The sequence below is a fragment of the Pelobates fuscus genome, chromosome 6 (genome assembly GCF_036172605.1).
Source record: "Pelobates fuscus isolate aPelFus1 chromosome 6, aPelFus1.pri, whole genome shotgun sequence".
Taxonomy (NCBI): Eukaryota; Metazoa; Chordata; class Amphibia; order Anura; family Pelobatidae; genus Pelobates; species Pelobates fuscus.
Genome location: NC_086322.1, coordinates 138,220,625 through 138,245,302, shown reverse-complemented (window position 1 = coordinate 138,245,302; position 24,678 = coordinate 138,220,625). Strand labels below are relative to the sequence as shown.

General features: G+C 42.0%; 1 protein-coding gene across 2 annotated transcripts in view; it reads right to left on the bottom strand.

Moving 5' to 3' along the window:
- Positions 1-23,529, bottom strand: part of EGF (epidermal growth factor) — a 129,292-nt gene extending 105,763 nt beyond the window's left edge. For both annotated transcript variants that reach the window (XM_063458350.1, XM_063458351.1), the window contains exon 1: positions 23,161-23,529. In XM_063458350.1, coding sequence (XP_063314420.1) covers positions 23,161-23,290 — 130 coding nt within the window. In that variant the 5' untranslated portion in view covers positions 23,291-23,529. The remainder of the gene's footprint in view (positions 1-23,160) is intronic.
- Between the last annotated feature and the right edge of the window lie 1,149 nt (positions 23,530-24,678).

The window sequence follows — 24,678 nt, the reverse complement described above, 5'->3', positions numbered from 1 at the left end:
AAAGCACCAGGGACTCCAATACTCAATGGGTACCCTTCAGTACAGGTAGGGAATGACCTTCATAAGCATTCACCTTAGGCAGGATCTCTGCTGCTAAATGCAAGACAACCATATCCAGTTGAAAATTAGAATGGAGGTACACAGGATCAAGCCTGGAGTTCACACATTCACCTTGCTGAGGTACCAGCCACCAGCAACAGCACTTTCTGTGCTGACACCATGGAAGCTCCTGCTAGAGGTTTGAATGGTGGTTTAGTCAGAGCCTGTAAGACCAGAGGTAGGTCACCTATGGACTTCAACACCCTCAGTGGAGGCTTGAATTTAATTTCTGCTTGCATGAAGCACAGCTCAATGGGTACCCATCCATGTGGAAAGTGCCAATCTGTGCTCCTCTAGAGTGTTATAATTCAGACCATATCAAGGCCTGATTGAGGAGTAATTCCAACCTCTGTTCTTGAGACCAACAGACAAATGCATGCCAAGTTTGTAATCTGTAAAATATGTATAGGACTGTAAGAGGATCTTAATGACTGTCTCAGGGATGCCTATACGTCTAGAGACACCAGCCTTAACACCAGATTCTAAGGATCTTGGTGTTTCAAGGGATCTTGTAATAATAAGTCTGGAAGTAATGGAATTTCCCTTGGAGGTTCCAGATTCATCTTACTCATCAAGGGAATTTAGAGTCTCCGTGGCCTTCCACTGTCTCCTTTGAATTTCCTTCAGGAACGTTGAAGACAGGAAATGTCTGTACATCAGACTGAGAATGCAAATTTGAGAGTATCTTGACCTTGAGCATTCTGGTCCAAAAATGAGGAAAAAAGCTTCTGGATCTGGTAGTTCCGAGAAGTGGCCATCAGATCTACATAGGGTATCAGCCAAATCTGAGTCAACCCTAAGGATATGTCGGGACAAAGATGCCATTCCACCTTGACCACTGTTACTTGGCTCAGGTAATGAGCCATTGTATTCTGAGCCCCTGGTTTTACTCCTGTGCCCTGCTCATCATGGACTGTAATTGCTTCCCAGGCAGACCCCAGGATCGTGATCTGTCATCAGGGGATTGTCAGGGACGTTCCAAGTCGCCCTCCGGCATTTAGAGCCACCCCAAAAAGGATGGCATAGAACGCCCGCCGTCTTTAAAGGGTTAAACTACAATAAATGTATTTTAGAAATCAGTCGGTACAAATAAGATACATTGTTCCTGCCCCTGGACACACCCACTATATCAAAGAATTTCACTTTGATTATTTTAAATGTTGGGAGGTATGCAGTTTTTGAGAAACTGTGTTTTCATGTAACATTCCCCACACCTTTAGTAGCTGTCAAAAAGAAAGTCATTAGGGGGTTCAGACTAAATTAATTGAGTTTATTTTATATATAGTTCTGAAGGTGTTGCCACATTTTTTTTTTTTAAATGTCACATGTATAAGATTTGTTAATGCATATGCATGGTTTCTTAAGGTGAGTACATCATATGCTTTCAGAATTAATGTGCAAACCAGGGCCTAATTACTCAGCACATTTATACATCTAATCAGGGCCGGCGCTACCTGTTAGGCGGACTAGGCAGCCGCCTAGGGCACAACTTAGGAAGGGGCGCCGCCAGGAGCGCCGGCCCCCCTCATGCTGCAGCCGCCCGAGCGCTCTGTAGAGAGCCTCAGGCGGCTGCAGCTTTGCCCGGGCTGGTGCGTCCATGAGGGCACACCGCCCAGTCGCAGCATGAGGAGAGGGGCTGACAGGAGGGAAGCGCTCACTGAGTGTGCACTTTTAGTCCGGCCGGGTACAGGAAACAAAAGCTCCCTGTACCTGCGGACCATACAGAGCTCGGCCACGCTACAACAGAGGTAGGGGAGGGGGGAGAAAGAAATTGACTGGGGGGGGAATTGACAGGGAGGGTGGGGAGAAAGAAATTGACTGGGGGGGAATTGACAGGGAGGGTGGGGAGAAAGAAATTGACTGGGGGGGGAATTGACGGGGGCGGGGAGAAAGAAATTGACAGGGAGGGTGGGGAGAAAGAAATTGACAGGGGAGGGGGAATGTGAGTGGGGAGGGGGAGGGGAGAAGAGAGTGACAAGGGCGGGGGGAGAAAATAGGGACAAGGATGGGAGAGGGGGGAGAAGAGAGTGACAATGGAGGGGGAGAGATTGACATCCATCACACACACACACACACAATGCACCCCTTACACACAAAGACAATGCACCCCTTGCACACAGAAAAACACACAATGCATTACACACAGACACAAACAAGCAATGCAACCCTTACACACAATGCATCCCTTACACACACAGAAACACACAATGAATTCCTTACACACACTCAATGCACCCCCTACACACACACTCAATGCACACACTGCATCCCGTACATACACAGAAACACACCTTGCAGCCCTTACACATACAAACACAGATTCACACAATGCATTCCTTACACACATATCAGGACATCCCCTACACACTCCACCCCCTGTGAACAAACTCATTGGTGGAACATGAAAGTGGACCCTGGGACCCAGACCTTGAGCTGTGTAAAGGGCCCCAAAAAAATGGAGCTGCTTCCCGTTCTCCCAGAACATTAAATTTTGTGACCACAGTTACAAACAGCCTCCAGAGATCCTGTTCTACACAGTGGCGGATCCCGAGATTCTCCCCTGCCGGCTAATGCAGGGCTGACATTGCCCAAGTGCCAGCCCTGCATTGTGCCTGCAGACCGGGGAGGGAGATCAGTGATCTCCCTCCCCGGTCCGCAGGCACATTACTGACAGCCGACCGGCAGGGGAGGGAGAGAGGACCCGGGAGCTGTTACCAGCAGCTCCTCCGGGTCCTCCTCTCGCGAGATTTGGAGCGTTGCCGCGGTTACCACGGCAACGCTCCAAATCTCGCGAGAGTGAACTCTAGCCCTGGAGCGCGGGCTAGAGTTCACTCCTACCACTGGGACCACCAGGGAATCCCCACTGGGACCACCAGGGAAAGAAAGATGTCCCCCCTCCTCCCAGTAAAGGTAAGAAGGGAGGGGGGACATAAATTATATATTAATTTAAATTAAATGTAAAAAAAAAAAAAACACACACACATTAAACAAAAAAAAAAGCCCCCCCCTCCCCCCTATCCTTCTTCTACACACACATTGCCCCTGCCCCCCATACACACACACACATTTCCCCTGCCCCCATATACACACACATTGCCCCTGCCCCCCATACACACACACACACATTTCCCCTGCCCCCCATACACACACACACATTGCCCCTGCCCCCATACACACACACACACACACACACACATTGCCCCTGCCCCCCATACACACACACATTACCCCTGCCCCCCATACACACACACACATTGCCCCTGCCCCCCATATACACACACATTGCCCCTGCCCCCCATATACACACACATTGCCCCTGCCCCCCATATACACACACATTGCCCCTGCCCCCCATACACACACACATTGCCCCTAGCCCCATACACACACACACATTGCCCCTGCCCCCCATACACACACACACATTGCCCCTGCCCCCCATATACACACACACACATTGCCCCTGCCCCCCATATACACACACATTGCCTCTGCCCCCCATACACACACATTGCCCCTGCCCACCATAAACACATTGCCCCCACATACACACACTGCCCCACATACACACACTGCCCCCCATAAACACACTGCCCCCACACACATACATTGCCCCACACACACACTGTAACTGTCACACACACATACTGACCCACACACACACTGCACCCCTGACATATACTGCCGCCCTCACGTACACACTGCAACCTTCACACACACACACACTGCTAATACACTGTCCCCCTCACACACACACACACTGCACCCCTCACACATTGCACCACTCACACATACCACTGCTCCTCTGCCCTACTACAGCCCCATTTCCCAGAGGACCTCAGGTAAGTTGTCAAACAGTTCTTAAACAGTTTGACTACTTACTCTGGGAGGGGGTCTTGGCATTATTGGCACTATAACCACTACACTGAGCTGTAGTGGTTATTGTGTCTGGATTATTTATTTAAATAATCTACAAGTGCCCCTCCCGAGATCAGGCTCTGGATCCGCCACTGGTTCTACACCAGACCAGTGGAGCCAGACTGCAGCTAGAGCCCATCATCATCCTCATCTGGTAGTAAGTAGGCAATCTAGTATATCATTCGTGGCACTAATCTCTTATTTACCTCACATTAAAGAAACACTATAGTCCCCAAAACCACTGCAACTTAATGTAGTGGTTCTGGTGTCTATAGCCTGTCCCTGCAGGCCTTTTAAACACGGCGGCACTGCAGCACTGGCATTATTTAACATGGCAGATCATATGGGTGGGGCATTGTGGTGTCACATGGGGGGAGGGGGCGGCAAACTTTACTTTTGCCTAGGGCGGAAAAAATCCTTGCACCGGCCCTGCATCTAATTGGCTCGACATGGATACAGGCTGAATGTTTATTGTAATTTGCTAGTACAGAGCCCTCGAGGCACATTCATGCTGCAAGCTGCATGCTGCCTGCTGTGCAGCCCTGATATTTCATGCACATGATAGAAGTACAATGTGCACACATTTATGCACACAATGTACCTAATTGTGGGAATGATTTACTATTTCCTGAGCACACTTTGAAAATGTAAGCACTAGATTGGAAGATCACAATGCAAACTACACATGCTTCTTATAAACACATTTCACTATGAGAAGTATTTCATTGAACAAAAGTCATCAAGTTTCGTAACATCACAGCAGGAGGATTTGGCTGCAGTTAGGAGTCTGTTGGGATGCTGGAATACAGTGTAATTGCTATTTCCATTTTTTTAAAACTTGTATAGCTGCATATAACAGACTTAATACTATTATATATATTTATAATTCAATTATTAAAAAAACATTTCTGTCTTCCTATCACCATTTTTAAGCAGCATACATTATTTTTTTAAGTGATTTAAGTGAGAATTTCTTTAGGACTCTTTTAACTTGCAACATTTATGTGTGTCCTCACTTTACTGCAATAATCTAATGTTTCATAACAGATGGACCACATAGATCAAACATATTTTTGCACTTCCACAAGTGATTATCTAATATCCACAGCTACCCCACTAGAGAGTGTTTACACTGAACATTTCTTCGTGAGAATATGTAAAAAATGTAGACAGTGCTTACGTAAATCACAAATATATGCTGAACCCATCAGTCTTTATTGAACTATATGTCAACTTTCAGAGGAACACCTTTGGCTCAGCCCATGGTTATTTACTAAAAAATAAAAAAAAGGTTCTGGAAGAAAGTGACCTTCTTGTCACATGATTATGATTTATCATGTTTTCGGACTGATAGCCAAGGCAAATTGTAGCATCGAAGGTGCGCCTCACCTTTTGAGACTACAACTCCCAAATCAAGAAGACGAGCCCAATAGGCCCCAAGCTATGTCTCCTTAGTAGAATGTTACATTTGGATACTCTGTGATTCCTGTTAACAAGCTTGTAAATACATTTAGATCATTTTGTAACCAACAATATGTCTTTGTAAGAAATAGCTTGTATGTTCATATGTTTTATATATTTATTGTATTTCACACACTTGTCATAACTACCTTGTAAAAACATTTATAGCAAGTATATGGCTAAAGTATAATTTGATTTTGCCAATCTGTAAAAAGGTTTGTTTTGCAAGTATAAAATCCTATAATGCCAGTGTTGAATCTTTATCCTCAGTAGATAACGGGATAACTGATATTTTAAATCCCACTCTCTTGATTATTGAGTTTGATTGAGTTTAGATCTTAACCCATTGCAATGCTGCAGCTCAGTAAAACTCACAGGGAGTTCTCAAAGTTTGAGTTCACCTTACTGAATTCAATAAATCTCCTTTTCCGCTGAATTCATTAGGGACTCAATATAGCATTAAAAACATCTAGAACAAAATATAAATAATCCAAATATAAGAGGTCACAGCTAAGTATTAATGTTTATATTAATTGTATTATTATTTTATTATTTATATAGCGCCATCATTCCATAGCGCTATACAATGGGTGGACTAACAGACATGTATTCGTAACTAGACAACTGGACGTACAGGAACAGAGAAGTGGAGGGCCCTACTCAATGAGCTTACATTCTAGAGGGAGTGGGGTATAGTGACACAAAGAGTAAAAGTAGGGGTACAAAGTAGGTTGTTAGAAAAATATTCACTGAGGGCTCAGTAGGTAATTTTTGACAGTTGCAGGAGAGGAGTCATGGGGGATGGAGGATAAAAACCTGCTAACAGTTTAATTGATATGCTTTCTTGAAGTAGTGAGTTTTCAATGATTTTTTGAATGAGTGGAGACTGGGTGAAAGTTTTACAGAGAAGGAAAGGGAGTTCCACAGAAAAGGTGCAACCCTGGAGAAATCTTGGAGGCGAGCATCAGAGGTGGGAGTATGGACAGATGATAGACATAGGGGCCTCGACGGGACATACTTGTGTATTAGGAAGGATAGGTAGGTTGGAGCAACATTATGTAGGAACTTGTAAGCAAGCACCAGAATTTTAAATTGAGCCAATATCTAACTGGAAGCCAATGCAGGGACTAACGCACTCATTATAGATTGCAGTGGTGCAATCTAGGAACACGTAAGACCACTGAGAAGGGGATTGCAGTAGTCAAGGCGAGAGAGAACAACAGCATGGACCAGCACCTTAATCACATCCGGCGTTAAATAGGGGTGGATGCGTGCTATGTTTTTGAGATGGAAGCGACAGGATTTGGCGATTGATTGGACATGAGGGGTGAAGGAGAGGTTGGAGTAAAAAAGAACACCCAGGCAGCGAGCCTGCGAGGTAGAGGTGATTGTAGCGCCATTGAATTGAATGGAGACAGACACGGGAGTAGCAACACTTGAGGGAGGAAAGACCAGAAGTTCTGTTTTGGACAGGTTAAGTTTAAGGAAGTGAGCAGCTATCCAGTTGGAAATCGCAGAGAGGCAGTCAGAGACACGAGTCAAGATGGGTGGAGAGGACAGGTAGATTTGCATGTCATCTGTATAGAAATGATAACAGAAGCCAAAGGAGCTGATGAGTTTACCAAGGGAGGCAGTATAGATAGAGAACAGTAGGGGACCAAGGACAGAACCTTAGTGGTTAAGGGGAAGAGTCAGAGAAAGAAACACTGAAAGAGCTCTGGGAGGAGGAGGAGCACCAGGAGAGATCAGTATCCTGTAGACCAAAATTACAGAGAATGCGAAGAAGCTGTTGATGATCAACAGTGTCAAAGGCAGCAGAAAGATCAAGGAGAATTAGGATAGAGTAATGTCTGCGAGATTTAGCAGCAAGTAAACCGTTGGATACTTTGGTCACAGCCGTTTCAACAGAATGACCGGTGCGGAATCCAGACTGATGGGGGTCAAGCAGAGAGTTGGATTCGAAAAAGTCAGTTAATCTGGTGTACACAACTCTCTCTCGAGGATCTTGGAGGTAAATGACAGTAGCGAGATAGGGCGGTAGTTGGGTGGGGAGTTGGATCAAGGTTGGGCTTTTTCAGAATTGGGGTTACAGTTGCATATTTGAAGGGTGAGGGAAATGTGCCAAAGGAAAGGGAGAGATTGAACATTTTTGTGAGAGGAAGAGCAAGAGAGGGAGACAAAGTGCAGAGGAGATACAAGGGAAAAGGATCGAGGGAACAGGTGGTGGGGCGGCCACAGAGGGCAACTGATTTTGCTTAGCCCATGGTAATTGATTTTCTTCAGCCCAGGGCAACTGATTTTCTTCAGTCCTTGGGTTGGATTACTTTTTTTTTTGTCCATATTATGGGACCAACTTCCTAGACTTTAAATGGCCACTATAGTCACCAAAGCAACTTTAGCTTAATGTGGCAGTTTTGGTGTTTTGATCATGCCTCTGCAATCTCACCATTAATTCTCTGCCATTTAGGAGTTAAATCACTTTGTTTATGCAGCCATACTCACACCTCCCTGTATGTGACTTACACAGCCTTCCTAAACACTTCCTGGAAAAAAAGTCATCTAATGTTTACATTTCTTTATTGCAAATTCTGTTTGGTATATAATTTCTTATCTCCTGCTCTGTTAATAGCTTGCTAGACCCTGCAGGAGCCTCCTGTATGCAATTAAAGTTCAATTTACAAAGCAGAAGATAAAAACTTTTAAAGTAACATCTGATTGAAATGTAAACAATGTTTTTTTTTTTTTTCATTCAGGCTATGTCATCACAGCCAGGGGAAGTGTGGCTAGAGCTGCATAAACTGAAACAAAAGTTATTTAATGCCTAAATGGCAGAGAATTGAGCAGTGAGACTTTAGAGAGATGATCATTACACACAAACTTCACATTAAATTCCCCTTTACTCTAATCACTTCTAACATGTTTTATGCCTGCAATGTCCAGTTAATAAATTAGTTACACTTTATCTGCCTTATTTTAGAGTTAGGAAGCAGGGGGCACCTTGGAATTTTGTGCCTACAGGCATCTGACATATAAATCCAGCCTTGAGTATAATTACAATATACAATGTAATATATTACGCCTTATATATATATATATATATGTCGTAGGCCACCTTTTGAGTCCGCATTCAGGAAAATCTTCCCTCTGTATATTTTATTTCAGTAAAAATGTGTCAAGGTGTGCGTATCTGTGTTTGTATGTGCCACTGTGTGTCGATGTGTACCTGTGTGTGTGTGTATGTATCTGAAACACGGACATACACACACTGGCACTCAGATACACACACTGACACACAGATACACACACCTTGACATACAGTGTGCATCTGTGTGTGTGTGTTTATGTATCTATGTGTCAAGGTGTGTGTATCTGTGTTTGTATGTGCCGGTGTGTGAATCTGTGTGTCAGTGTGTATCTGTGTGTGTGTGTGTGTATCTGACACACAGATACACACACACACACTGGCATACAGATACACACACACTGATACACAGACATGCACACCTTGACACACAGATACACACACTCAGATACACATACACTTACTCAGATGCACACAGTGACACGTCTTGACTCACAAATACACACACACTCGGATACACACACTTGCACCCACAAATACACACACTGGCACATACACACACTCAGATACACACATTAACACATACACACAGTGTCATATACACACACTGACACACACTCAGACACACACACTGACATACACACACACACACATAGGCACATACAAACACACGGATATACACTAGCAGATACACACACACACACACCAATACAAACATACTGACCTACACACACAATCAGATACACACAGTGACACATACACAAACCTTGACACACACTGACACACATGTACTATTTGACAGACACACATACACTCTCACTGACAAACACACATACTCTTTGACAGACACACACACAGACACATATACACTTACTAACAAGCACACATACATTCTCACTGACAAATACATACACATTCACTGACAAGCACACATACACTCTGACTGACAAACACACATACACTCTCACTGACAAGCACACATGCACACACACTCACTGACAAACACACTTGCACTCTCACTGACAAGCACACGTACACACTCACTGACAACATACACACACACTCACTGACAAGCATACATACAAACTCCTTAACAGACACACACACGATTTATTTATTTAAAATGTCACTCCACCCAGCCTCCCTACTTTTGGGAGTGCTGGCATGGAGTCTCTATTTCCCTGGTGTCCAGTGGGGCTGCTGGGCTAAACAGCTGGCGTGTAGTTCCTGGGGTCCAGTGGGGCTGCTGGGCTGAGAAAGTGGCGTGCAGTCCCTGGGGTTCAGTGGGGCTGCTGGGCTGAGCGGCTGGCGTGCAGTCCCTGGGGTCCAGTGGGGCTGCTGGGCTGAGCGGCTAGTGTGCGGGCGTACATTGTAAGCGGCGAGGGAGCAGTGATCTTCCTGCTCAGCTCCCTCGCACGCCTCTTAGTGATGCTGGGCTGGACTGACGTCATATTACGGCTCCAGGATCACTGCAGTGCGCTCAAGGGCACCATTTTGTTTTGCGAAATTGTGACCGAACCCCATTTGTGTTTTTGCGGAACCCCAGGGTTCCCCAGAACACCAATTTGGGAAACGCTGCTCTATGAAATTACGATGACACTCTAATACAGTATTACAGTTAATACAGTACAAAATGTTGGTTGCCAGACGTCTCTGCAAAATGTCTGCACAGCCACAGTAGCTCAAAAGAACTGCTCTGCAAGGTCCTGCAAACCAGCGTTAATTTTGTCAACTAACAATTTTAGTCAGATTTAAGTCAGCTAACATTTTTGAGATTTAGTTGACTAAGATAAGACTAAAACAATTCAGATGACTAAAATACGACTAAAACTAAAATAGATTTTTAGTCAAAAGACTATGACTAAAACTAAATTGAAATTTGCCTCCAAAATTAACACTGCACTGAGGGGCTATGGAATAGCAAAATAGACAGATCAGGGCTTGGGAGAGAGAAACCTAAAAGTGCTGTGAGGACACAAATAGACACAGAGGGGCTGGGGAAGGGACAAAAGAGACAGATAGAGGCTTTAACTAAACCCATTAGATTTTAATAGTGTCGACTAAAATCTACTGGAGACTAAACTCAAACGATTAAGATGACTAAAATACGACTAAAACTAAAATGGCTTTTTAGTCAAAAGACTATGACTAAAACTAAATTGAAATTTGCTGCCAAATTAAACACTGCTGCAAAGGATGGTAACATTTAGGTTGATTAGTTATCACAGGGTTAGGAATGCAATCAGGGTTAAGGATACATCCAATAGTCCATTGCCAACAGAATGACTTGCTAAAGTGGATTTCAAATTTAAAGGACCACTATAGGCACCCAGACCACTTCAGCTCAATGAAGTGGTCTGGGTGCCAGGTCCATCTAGTGTTAACCCTGCAGCTGTAAACATAGCAGTAACAGAGAAACTGCTATGTTTACACTAGGGTTAATGCAGACTCTAGTGGCTGTCTCACTGACAGAAATGTCTTTCCTATGGACTGTTAGAATGCGCGCGTGGCTTCTGCCGTGCATGCACATTCGGCACTGATGTCGACAGAGGGAGGAGAGTTTCCCAGCACCGAGGGAGCCCGGTGCTGGAGAAAGGTAAGTGTTTAACCCCTTCAGCACAGCAGGAGTGGGACCCTGAGGGTGGGGGGGGACCTAAAGACCCCATAGTGCCAGGAAAACAAGATTGTTTTCCTGGCACTATAGTGGTCTTTTAAGGCCAGAGTAGCTGAAATAAAAACATAAATGACTTAATTAATGTTTCCAGTCTGGCTATGTTGACCTTATATTTAAAATTGACTTTGAATTCACATATTCACGTTAGTGAATAGCAGTGTAAAGTGATGGTTACCCTAGCCCTGAATGTAATACCAACGCTAAGCCTGCACATAATTTAACCACACTTTTCTTGGATCTCGTACATTGACAAGACCACTAAACACACTAACAGGGTAATTTACTAAATTAAAAATTGTTGAGTAGATTTCTAATTTAAGGCTAAAGTAGTTGAACACTAAGCATATCTAACTTTCCAGTTTGACTATTTTGGCCTTACATTTTAAATTCTATTTGAATTCTTAACAATTTTATCCTTTGTAAATAACTCTATATAAGTGCACAATCCTAAAACAGGTATACGGGTAGCCCAAATGAGCACACTGGTTTTATCAGTTTACCATTGGTAAAATGTATTCCCACTATAACTATTTTATATTTCTATTGGTAAATAACTGTGAACTCCTTTAAATTCTTAGCTGTTTGAGGTATATTAGTACACAACCAGGAAATGTGAAAGGTTTGACATCTGGGCTTGTCGTGAAACAAAAATATACATGTAGTCCTACCTATTTCCATTCTTAAATGCAGGAATCACCATACGTTTTTATTATGGATTCGACACCTTCCTGGCCCAATAGGGGAAAAATTCCAAGCCGTCGTGAGGAGTGGGTTGAAACCACTGCCTTAGACAATATAAAGAATATAAATATTCTAAATTGTTTGTCAACTAACATCAAAGTGCTAACAGGTCATTTCTCATTAAAATTCACTTTTTGGGATCTTTGAGGTTCAAGTGTAAAGACATTAACACAAACCCTTACAAGTTTAAGGTCTTGAGCTCCACATGCATTTACCAGGAAGGGTTTGAATTCAGGATGACGCATCATGACATTTTAGTGCCCTTTGTATCCCAGCAACAGTGGCATTAGAGAGGCCATGATCCGAAACAAACCAGCTTAACAAATACAAAAGCACTCTGCAGCATCGTGTTGAGCTTCTGTGAATTTAAGAATGGGCCGCTCGGAGCACTGATGAAAAGCTCCTTTATGTTACCTTACACGTAATGCGTTAGACGAAGGAGTGAAAATAATGAACAATATAAAATCTTGGCAGCTCTGAATGTCACTGTAGACAAACAGACATTTTGGATTTATCTGAACGCCTGAGAAAGACAGAGAGCTGAACATTAGTATGCCAAGCAGGAAGAGACTAAGTGGAGATGAATGTTAAGCCGTAGCTTCAGGATAGATACCAATGGAAAAAGAATTTGAATATACACACAAGATATATTATTATGTTTTAATTAGAACTTATTAAAACGATCCTTCTCTAAAAAAAAAAAGGATAAATTACTTTTATATAGGGGATCTCAACCAATACATTCGAGTGGAGTTGTAAATAAGTACAGATATATATTTCATAATGCAATGTGGGAAATAGTGTATTTGGCAAGAAAATAAATGTGTTAATATCTTTCTCTCTCTCTCTCTCTCTCTCGCTCTCTCTCTCTCATAGTTTTACATATTAGGACATCATAACAGAATAACAGTCATCTGTTCCGTTGCAGGTCTTAAAGGGACACTATAGTCACCTGAACAACTTCAGCTTAATGAGGTTGTTTAGGTGAGTGCTACAGCTACCCGGAGCCTTTTTCTTGTAAGCACTGTATTTTCTGAGAAAATGCAGTGTTTACATTGGAAGCTTGGAACACCTCTTGTTGCAGTCAATCAGACGGTCCCCCCTTATTGATCATTTTAGGGCCCCCACCCGCCGCACAGGGGTGGGGGCCGGGGGGGGACAGTAGGTCCCCCCCCCTTACTGATCATTTTAGGGCCCCCACCCGCCGCTCAGGGGTGGGGGCCGGGGGGGGCAGTAGGTCCCCCCCCTCATTGATAATTTTAGGGCCCCCACCCGCCGCACAGGGGTGGGGGCCGGGGGGGGGACAGTAGGTCCCCCCCCTTATTGATAATTGTAGGGCCCCCACCCGCCGCTCAGGGGTGGGGGCCGGGGGGGGACAGTAGGTCCCCCCCTCATTGATAATTTTAGGGCCCCCACCCGCCGCACAGGGGTGGGGGCCGGGGGGGGGGCAGTAGGTCCCCCCCCTCATTGATAATTTTAGGGCCCCCACCCGCCACACAGGGCGGGTGGGGGCCCTAAATTATATTGATAATTATTATTGATAATTTTAGAAAGCGAGCTGAGCTGTCAGTCAGACAGCTCAGCTCGCGAACGCGCATTCCGCGCACATGCGCGGTAAAGCGCTCAGGTTCTTCATAGGGCGGCATTCAATGCCGCTCTATGAAGAACGCGATTGGTCCAGCGCGAAGCCGTCCCATTGGGCCCCGCGATTTCGTCATTTTGACGAAAAAGGGGGCGCGGCCTAGCGGGGAGCTCGGCGCTGGAACGGAGGTAAGTTTTTAATATAAAAACACCGATTTTTTTTTTTTTAATGAATGAAAGTTCATATAAAAGCAAGAAGGAAGGCTGGGGGACCTGTCTTTCTTGCATTTATATGGTGACTATAGAGTCCCTTTAAAATTAGGTAAATACAACCTTAGATGAACAACAACACATGATATATCATAATATCATGACGCCATTATTTAACAAAAATAAATCCAAATGGCAAAGCAATGTGTGAAAAACAAAGTACACCCTTACTGCTTCCATAAGAATGAGAGGCTAAGTAGCAGACAGGTGCTGCTAATCAAATGTCCTTGATTAATTGATAAACACCAAGTGTGACCATGTCTATAAAAGCCAATGTTTTAGCAGTTTGATGGTCTGGAGCATTCAGGTGTGTGTTAACACAATGCCAAGGAGGAAAGACATCAGAGTGATCTTAGAGTAGCAAGTAGAGTACATCTCGGACACTACAGATTTCTGGAACAATGTCCTTTGGACGGGTGAGATGTTTGGCTATAATGCACAATGCCACGTTAGGTGAAAATCAAAGTCCAGAACTCAACTTAAATTAAATTCTGTTGCGGGACCATGAGAGAGCTGTGAATAAACTAATGCCAGCAAACCTCTATGAACTAAAGCAGCGTTGTAAAGAAGAGAGAACCACAATTCCTCCACAACTCTATGAAAGACTGATAAAGTCATACAGACAAAGATTACTTCAAGTTATTGCTTTTAAAGGAGGTTTTACAAGTTATTGAATCACAAGGTGTACTTGTTTTTTTACACATGGCTTCTCCATTTTGGCTCTATTTTTGTTAAATAATTCATGACAGTGTAATATGGAAGTTGTTTTTACCTAATTTTAAGACCTGCTAAGGAACAGATAGAGAAGTGCCCTGGTGTGCCTCCATTGTAAGTAGTCAAACCATTCTAATATGGCTTGTATTCTTATCTAGGGTATATCAAGTGCTGCTTCCCAATTTCCAAACTCAACTACTACGTAAAGAGCTATAAGCTCTCTATCTGAGCTATGCCAGGGCTCAGCTCAGGAGTGCTAACAGTTTAACTGCCTCTGGCACCATAACCACTACAGTGCAATATAGTGCTTGAGTATTTTTTTTTATGAAAATAAGGTTCCTGGGAATTGCTACCTTCATACTTTTCAGACTTTCTATTAGCATTTTTTCATATCTCATTGTATCTAATACTTTATAAGTATTTTAAATTGCTAGTTTGCAAATAAAGAAGTCAAGGGGGGTGTATCACATTGCCATAATCTGATGAATTGTGAGGGAGCAGTGCAGCATGCTTGTGCTTTTTCCATCCCAAGCCTCTGTAGCATTTCACACTCTAACTGTGGATGGTCTGTGGAAGCAGTTTACTGGGAAATTATGCTTTGCTTACATTTTGCCCTCTACAGTGTCAAAGATAAGGAGGTATGGGGTGGATGGACCTATACAAATAAAGTAAATGTTATAATTTAGGAATTTAATGAATAAATCATTTGTACTTTTACTGTATTATATTTAACAAGTCACATTGCAAAGTATCACATTGCGATGTTATCTTGAATGCATTGCCACAGTGGCAAAATTATTACCATGGGGATAGAAGAGCGAGCTGCTCCAGACCCCACACTCCTATTAACTTCAGCCATCAGCATGAAGCAGGCTACCCTCCTGGACATAAAATGTATGCCAACAGTGGGGTGGCTGCCAATATAAAAATTATGGCATTTATATGTGTGTATATGTCTATGTATGTCAGATTGTGTGTGTGTGCTGGTGTGTATATGTGATGTGTGTATATATTTCAGTGTGTGTATCTGTGTAAAGGTGTGTGTGTGTGTGTGTGTGTGTGTTTGGATCTATGTGTCAAGGTGTTTATATGTCGTTTTATGTGTGCATGTGTCAATGTTCACATCTGTGTATATGTCAGTGAATGTAACTGTGTGTCGGGTGTGTACATGTGCAAATATGTTAATGTGTGTGTGTATATATATATATTTACATAGTGTAGATTGGATTAGCCGTATCAGTCCAGTAGACAAGATGCCAAAATACCAGAGTACTGCAGTATGCAACAATGCCTTTTTTATTGGTATTGTTGGTATTAACATAATATTTCTAAGACAAGCTTTTGGGAGTTTTTCTCTCAGGTCTGAAGCAATACTGATCACTCTGATAGAATTTAACACCTAAAACAACTGATGTTAGAGAAGGGGAGGGGGAGTGAGTGAGGTGTCATAAATAGCAGAAGATGTGCCTGAAAGTTAAAGGTGCAGGTTGGCTGAGAATAGCCAGATAAAGTAAATAAAACAGAGGAGAGTCAATAAGCCAGTTGAAAACAAAAACAAGAAAACAGCAGAGCAGGGCATGCAAGTATATAGCTGCATATATGTATGTATATAAATTGATCCAATCAAGGTGAAGCGAGAATATTGAAAAAAAAAGACTATATAAGACATTAAGATGTGTGTTTATATAAAATGTTGGTAGTGTGTGAGAAAGCCAGAGTCTACATTAAGTCCTTCATTTCTGGTGTTGAAATGTGTGATCATTTGATCTCAAATGTCTTTCGTTCATGAGAGACTTTGAAATTCCCTTTAGGAACTTTAATCCTGAGGTTTTGGGTGGAGTGACCAGTCTGGGTGAAGTGATGACCAACAGGGGTACAATATCTGCTTTCCTTGTGGTTCTTGATGGAGTGTCGGTGTCGATTCATGCTGCTGAGATGCAGCTTAAGGCCAGTTTCTCCAATGTAGCAACCTTTGTCATACACTTTACACTGTATCGTGTACACCACATTTGTAGAGATGCACAAATATGATCCCTTAACCCCTTCGGGACGGAGTCAATTGTACATGTTCTGATCAAAACAAAATGTAAACAAAAACTGGAATTTGCGCTATGTGCCTCTATGTGCCTCTTTTTCATAATAAGTGCACCCACACTTATTATATATCATTTTATTCAGGAGAAACAGAGCTTTAATTTCTCGTGAACTATTCATACATATTTGTATTCAGCAAAGTTTCATGAGTACAACAGTACCCCCCTTTAACAGGTTTTACAGCGTTTTGGAAAGTTACAGGGTCAAATATAGCACATACCATTTTTCTGGGTTTTTGTTTTTTACATTGAAATTTGCCAGATTTGTAATGTTACCTTTGAGACAGTGTGGTAGCCCAGGAATGAGCATTACCCCCATGATGGCATACCATTTGTAAAACTAAACAACCCAAGTTATTGCAAGCGGAGTATGTCCAGTCTTTTTTAGTAGCCACTCACAAACACTGGCCATAGAGTTCATATTTGTTTTTGCGTGAAAAAAGCAAAAAATATTTGGCCAGTGTTCGTGACTAAATGACTACTAAAAAGACTGGACATACCCCACTTGCAATACCTTGGGTTCCCTACTTTTGCAAATGGTATGCCATCATGGGAATAATTCTCATTCCTGGGCTCCCATACGGTCTCAAAGGCAACATTATCAAACATTACCAAACTGGCAAATTTCAATGTGAAAAAAATGAAATGCAAGCCTTATATTTGACTCTCTCACTTTCCAAAACACCATAAAACCTGTACATGGGAAGTACTGTTATACTTGGGAGACTTCAGTGAACACAAAAATTAGTGTTGCAATACAGTAAAACGTATTACAACAATAATATCGTCAGTAAAAGTGCAGTTCATGTGTGAAAAATGCAAAAAACTTCACTTTTACTAATAATATCATCGTTGTAATACAATTTACCATTTGAAACACTAATATGTGTGTTCAACGAAGTCTCCTGAGTAAAACAGTAGTCCCCATGTACAGGTTTAATGGTCTCTTGGAAAGTTACAGGGTTAAATACAGTGCTTGCGAATTACATTCTCTGCCCTTTCTGCCTGGGTTGTCAGGCATGTCAATCAAATTCTAATTAATAAAATCACATAATTATGCTAAAAGATTACTAAAATATACACATAGAATTTTATAACATACCGTATTTATCGGCGTATAACACGCACTTTTTCTCCCTGAAAATAGGGGGGAAATGATGTGTGCGTGTTATACGCCGATATACCATATTTACTTACCTGTCTTGAAGCGTGGGCCGGTGTTCAGCGTGCACTGAGTGCGCACTTCCTTTCAGTCCCGCCGGAAACCGGAACCTGAAATTGAAGTTCCAGTACCGCGGTACGCGCTGAACACCGGCCCACACTTCAAGACAGGTAAGTAAATATGGGACAAGGGGAGGGAAAGTGCACTAGGGGACAAGGGGTTGGAGGACACTATGGGAGGGGGGGAGAACACTATGGGATGAGGGGGAGAACACTATGGGAGAGGGTGGAGAATACTATGGGAGGGAGGGGATAATACTATGGGAGGGAGGGGAGAACACTATGGGAGGGGGGGAGAATACTATGGGAGGGGGGGAGAATACTATGGAAAGGGGGGAACACTATGGGATGAGGGGGGGGAATACTATGGGAGGGGGTGGAGAATACTATGGAAAGGGGGGGAACACTATGGGATGAGGGGGGGAATACTATGGGAGGGGGGGAAATTTCCTGGAATTTCCTTCTTAAAATGAGGTGCGTGTTATACGCCGGTGCGTGTTATACGCCGATAAATACGGTATGTATTTAAATTCTACGTGTATACTTATGTAATCATTAATGTAATTATAAATATTATAAATTATAAAAATTATAAATATTTATATATATATATATAAATAAATATTTATAATTACATTAATGATTACATAAGATTGCTCTTTGAGCTTGGGCTGTCAGGCAGTCCTCCCGAAGAGAATCGCGGCGGAGGTAAGTCCTCCAGAGCTCCTAGGGGCTTAAGCCATTACGGTGTTCTATGTCACCGCAACAGCTTTAAAGCCGATTAGAATGGGGACGGCATAGAACACTGTAACGGTGTTAAGGGGTTAATGAATAATTTGTAATTGTTTATTCACTTTTATTTACTTTTTCTGGCTATTCTCAGCCAACCTGCACCTTTCACTTTCAGGCACATCTTCTGCTATTTATAGCACACCACTCACCCTCCACCCCCTCCCTCCCCTTCTCTAACATCAGTTGTTTTTAAGTCTATCAGATTGATCATTATTGCTTCAGACCTGAGGAAGAGAGGAAAACTCTCGTAAGCTTGTCTAACATTATGTTAGTCCAATAAATATTGTTGCATACTGCAATGCTCTGGAATTTTGGCATCCTATCTATCTATCTATCTATCTATTATATCTGTGTACGTGTGTATGTATGTGGCAGTGTATTTGCATATATCCAAGCAGTCTAACACAAATATTACATCCAAACACACCCCTACACTCAAACACCAATACTAAACACAAATGTACATCTGCATTTAAAAGCCAACAGTACATACAAATACACCCCTGCAATCAAAATGCAAACATTGCATACAAACACACCCCTGTATTAAAACACTAAACTTATATACAACACCCTTTCATTCATACACCAACACTACACACACCTGCATTTGAAAGCCAACACTAAATTCAAACATACCCCTGCATTCCAACACAAACACTGACATCACACAAGTATATCACTGCATTCCAATGGCAAAGGTACATACAAATACAACCCTACATTCATACATATACTGTACTAAAACACGCTTAAATTCAAAAGCACAAACACTGCTCACATATACAACCCTGCAAGGATGGGCAAATGGTGGATTACCAGCTGGCATAGCATTGCTGAAGTTGTACGACAGGTGGGAATCTACCTTCTGGCCACTCTTGCACTAGAGGAATCTTTCTTGCATTATGGTCCTTTATACATTTGTTTCACCACTGACTTTGATAATCTTGTGAAGCATTCCTTCCACTCAGCTGAGTTTGTGAGTTTAAGATGTCAACAAGGAGAAGTTTGTTGATAGCTCTTCTCTGTGATATCTCCCAATTCAGGTATGGTGAGCTGAGTGTCCATATAAGCCAACTGCTTATCAATGCGAAATCGCTCAACATGTTTGAAGAGTGGAAGAAACTCCTCCGAGGCTGATACTGGATCTGAGGTAATGTGCTCTTTTCTCAGAATTTATTAAGTAGCTTATATATTTTAGAGCCTCTTAGTTAACCATTTCAAGTTTTACAATAGAATCGTTTAGAATCTGAGTTTATATAACAACAGTTCCTTAGCGGTATTACCATTATTATTATTATTATTATTGTTGTTTCAAACTATCCACATTGTTTACTGGGTGCATGTTCTGAAAAGAGAACACACCCCATATATGGAATACAACAATGTGTGGATTTTTTACTATGTGTATATATTTTTGTTACATTTCCATTCCACTGTCCTTTCTCTCCTTGACTACTGTAATCCGCTTCTCAGTGGTCTTACGTGCTCCCAACTTGCGCCGTTACAGTCCATAATGAATGCGGCGGCGAGGCTCATCTTCCTGTCCGCCCGCACCACCCATGCCTCACCCTTCTGTCAGTCCCTACATTGGCTTCCTATAAAATATAGAGCTCAATTTAAAACTCTGGTTCTTGCTTTCAAATCTCTACATAATGCTGCTCCCACCTATCTATCCTCCCTTATACACAAGTATGTCCCGTCTAAGCCCTTACGATCTGCTGAAGACTTACGTCTATCTTCTGTCCGTACTCCCACCTCTGATGCTCGCCTTCAAGATTTCTCGAGGGCTGCACCGCTCCTGTGGAACTCGCTTCCCTCCTCCGTTAGATGCTCACCCAGTCTCCACTCCTTCAAAAAATCGTTAAAAACCCACTTCTTCATAAAAGTGTATCAATTAAACTGTTAATAGCTCCCAACTGGTTCCTCTTCTGCAACTGTCACTAGTCTAATACTATCCTTACCTTTTGTGTCATTTTACCCCACTCCCTCTAGCATGTAAGCTCATTGAGCAGGGCCCTCAACCCCTCTGTTCCTGTGTGTCCAACTTGTCTGGTTACAACTACATGTTTCTTCGTCCACCCATTGTAAAGCTCTGCGGAATTTGACGGCGCTCTATAAATATCATAATCATAATAATAATAATAATAATAATAATATAATATGGATGCCAGCAGTTAAATATGAGCCAGAATAAGGGCTTCACAAAAACAGGCCTCTATAGCCCTAAAAAGAGCATGGGCTTTGTGTCCTGAATATTGAGTGAAAGTTTGTGTGAGGACACACAGGAACTTTTTGCATAGTCCTAGTCAGCTGTCTATATAAACTGGATTCTCCTGACTTTGGTAGGAGAGTCCCTATTTTAGGGTCCTGACGTACGTTTGTTCCTTACGAACTGTCCCCAAAAAGCGTAGTGCTGTATGCTAGGTGCACTAGGACCATGCAGAGACCACTAAAACAGTGCTCTCTGCATTTCCTATCCTTGGTGGGCTGGCCTGGATGATTGACAGGCAGCCTGGCATCATTTACACCAGGCTGACCTGCCAGTTCTTAAGACAGACACGCCCCGTTTCCAGGTGAGTCTGTCCCTTTTGGTCAGCACCAGTGATGTGATTTGCTTCACCGGTATGCCTTATCTTCCCCATCCAAATTTACTGGACGTTCATGTTGGGTGGGGGCTGGGGAGGTGGGGATGTATATAAGTTGTTAATTATAAGTTATAACTATTAATCAATGGTATAATGGAGCAGCATTCCTAAAATAATAGCATCATCATAGAGCCTTTTATAATGGTTTGTGTCAGCATCTTGACTACACCAATATAATAATGAGATTATTCCCTTAACTTAAAGAGAAACCGTCACTTCTGTAGAATTTACACCACGGAATAGAATACTAAAAACCACCTATCTGTTAACCTTTTTTGATGAGACGCTCAATCTTCTTTTAAATTTATATTTAGCAAATTACATCATAATCCAGTTCTACCCGGGAAAAGCCAGGGCAAACATTACTAAGAAAGCCAGAAACATTGTTTATTTTCTCCTCTTCTCTGTATACGTTGCCTGTGTTGACTGCCAGGTATAAACAACAAAACTTAAAAGAATAAGTGACAGGGAGTGAAGATGGGGACACCCATCTGTATGCAGGATAAAGAGGTGTGGATTTCAATAGTCACTTTCTTTTTCACATCTCACAATTTACATATTCGTATGTACTTAGTGAAAGGTAAATATAATGTTAAAAACTCCTGGGAAGTGACATTTTCCTATCCTGTATCCCCAATCAACACTAATTATGTTTTTGTTTTTTAAATCCAGCATGCTGAAATGTTGATCAATATTTTGAATGTGCAATTTTCACGGCAACATTTTTATTGTACTGCACATTTTCTAATTGGTTGAATGCAATAAGAAAAGCTTACAGGACATAAGACACGCAAGCACAAAATTCTATCAATTCTCTGCAATAAAGTCATCTCAGCATCTTCACTTCTCATAATAAGTATTGTGCATTCTGTACTCCACTTACATATCAAGGGTCTATGCCAGTTGTGAATCTGACAGAAGGAAAGAGCATGGCATTGACACAATGGCATGATCATATATTCTACATGATCCAATTTCCTATAGGCTACAGTTCAGGCTATGCAATGTCCTGCAATGTCAGTTTAATTTCCTGAGCTGAAACATTGCTGTCACATAGCAATATCTGGAGAAAAGAACATGCCACGGGGTATTACCTTGCTCTCTCTTAACCCTTCCAACCTTGCCATCCTGTGTTCTGTTTTGTTTTGTTTTTTTTATACAGATTGTTTGTATACCCCCTTCTTTCATCACTTGTCTAAACGTGTTGTACCCATAAATGTACTGCGGAATGTACATGTACCTTTAGATTTGTTTCCGTCAGACTTGATTTACAGCCTTGTGTACAATTATGGACACAACCCTGGCCTTCAAGTGGTTAAAGCCTGTTAATATTGCTGAAGAACCCTTTGCGATGCCCCCTCCCTATATCACTGGCACCTCCAGGAGTTTTATATTTGCCATGCATGTTTTGTATTTACTAGTTGCAGTTTTTTGGCACGGGTATCAGGCACCTGTTAATATTACACTGCAATCATAAAAGTAACAGGTTTACAAACGTGGTTACATATGTCACCCAGAATCCATACTATGTCATCCAAATGAAAAGTTATCTATGAGTTAGTGTTTATTAAAAGACCTTTGTCAAGCAGTATAATGCCAGCACTGAAATCGATGAATAGACAGACGGACAGACTAGAATTTCATGTAACCTTTTATATACCAAGGAAATGTCAAGTGCTAGAAATACAGCTTTGAAATCCACGTGTCATTCCTTATAGCATTTAACCAGTGCAGAATCAATGATTTGTTAGGACTTTCATAATAAAATGATATTTGTCTAAAACCATCCAGAGAGGGTTAAACTAAAAGCTACGTTTGAATCATTGAATCATGGTCGCATGCATTAAGAAGCTAAAATGTACTTACCATTACAAGCAGACTTTCCGTTAGCCAAATGCTGATTACCTTCCTGACAATCCCATTGTTGTAGTCCTTCGGTGTGTAGCAAATCAACATAAAGAAATAATGACCAAAGAACAGTTAATATAAGGTACATAATCTCCTCTTCTTCTAATTGCTGTCCTCTGAGCACATGTCACTTGCGTGTCAAGCCATACAGCTCTGTGCTGGGACAGGATTGCCTCTATCTTGAACAGGACCTTCCGCAGTCAGCAACATGTTTTAAAATAATATAAGATCTTTGTTTTTCTTCTGTATTCTCGTTCAGACCAATAATGCGTAGACCGTTCTCTATAGACAATCCTTCTAATTAGAAATGGATCTGTGGATTTCTTTTCTTTTTTTTCCTTTTTTTTTTAGAAGCAAAGTATGAAATGCCAAGCACCCTGGTGACAAATGTAGCACATCCAGCAAGTACAGCTTGTGAGGCTTCCAGCAAGTGTAAAAGCAAATTGTTTCTTGATAACCCTCCTCTTAGCTCCTATTTGTAGTGAAGACCAGTGCCCTTCTTTCCCAATTACAGCCTCCTATAAAATCTTCCCCTGCCACACCTCCTTCCTTAGTGCCAGCTGACTGGAGCCTGTGTTTGGTCCTTTCCTTGCTGGGAACGAGAAAGTCCAGACTGAGAACAAATAAGCAAACACTCATAATTCTTTACATATTCTTTGATAAGGTATAAAGTGGTGCGTCTTTTTATTTTTTTGTTAGTTTTGCCTATTTCGTAATAATATCATTGTAGTGAACTGTGTAATCCAATCTAGAAATATGTTTATCTATGAAAACACAATGGAATGTACCTGTGTAATTACATTTGTTTTAGTGCTAGGCAGGATTTTAAATGGATACGCTGTTCCCTACCCTTGGTAACCAGAACTAGAGATTTAATCAGTAAACCAGCTAAATACCAGCCAAAATATTTCCATGTATCAGGTTATGACAAGGCTAAGTAAATGTTCCAGGTATGTGACTGTAACAGACTGGAACAACTTTAATATGATTAACTAGTATTATTCAGACAAACCTAATAATCCTCGGCTGTCTTCTGCAGAGTTGCAAAACCAGAATGCCAATCCAGCCTCTCTTTCAGCAAAACTTTCTTGGCCAAAGAACGAGCGCTGGTGCATAGAAATATGCACAGAATTGGCATTGGCCATCCTGGAATTCTTGTTCCAGGCTGGATAAGGATGCCATGGCACCAAAAGGATTAAACTTTTCATTGCAAAACATTGCACATGTAGGCTCCAGTTACCATGACTACTTCAAGTCAGGTCATTGTGCATGAGAGGACTTATGGCTGCCTGCCTTAACAAGTGTAGTAACTATTGTGCTTCGAAATATATAATTTCTCTGTGAGAATCGCCTATTAACCTTCTGGGCTTAGTCTTTAAATGTTTTGTTCATGTTTTGTTCAGTTGGTGTTTAGGACTTTGTCTCGTTCCTTTTTTCCCTTCCTACCTTCACTTCTTATGTGTACTTTTTATTTTT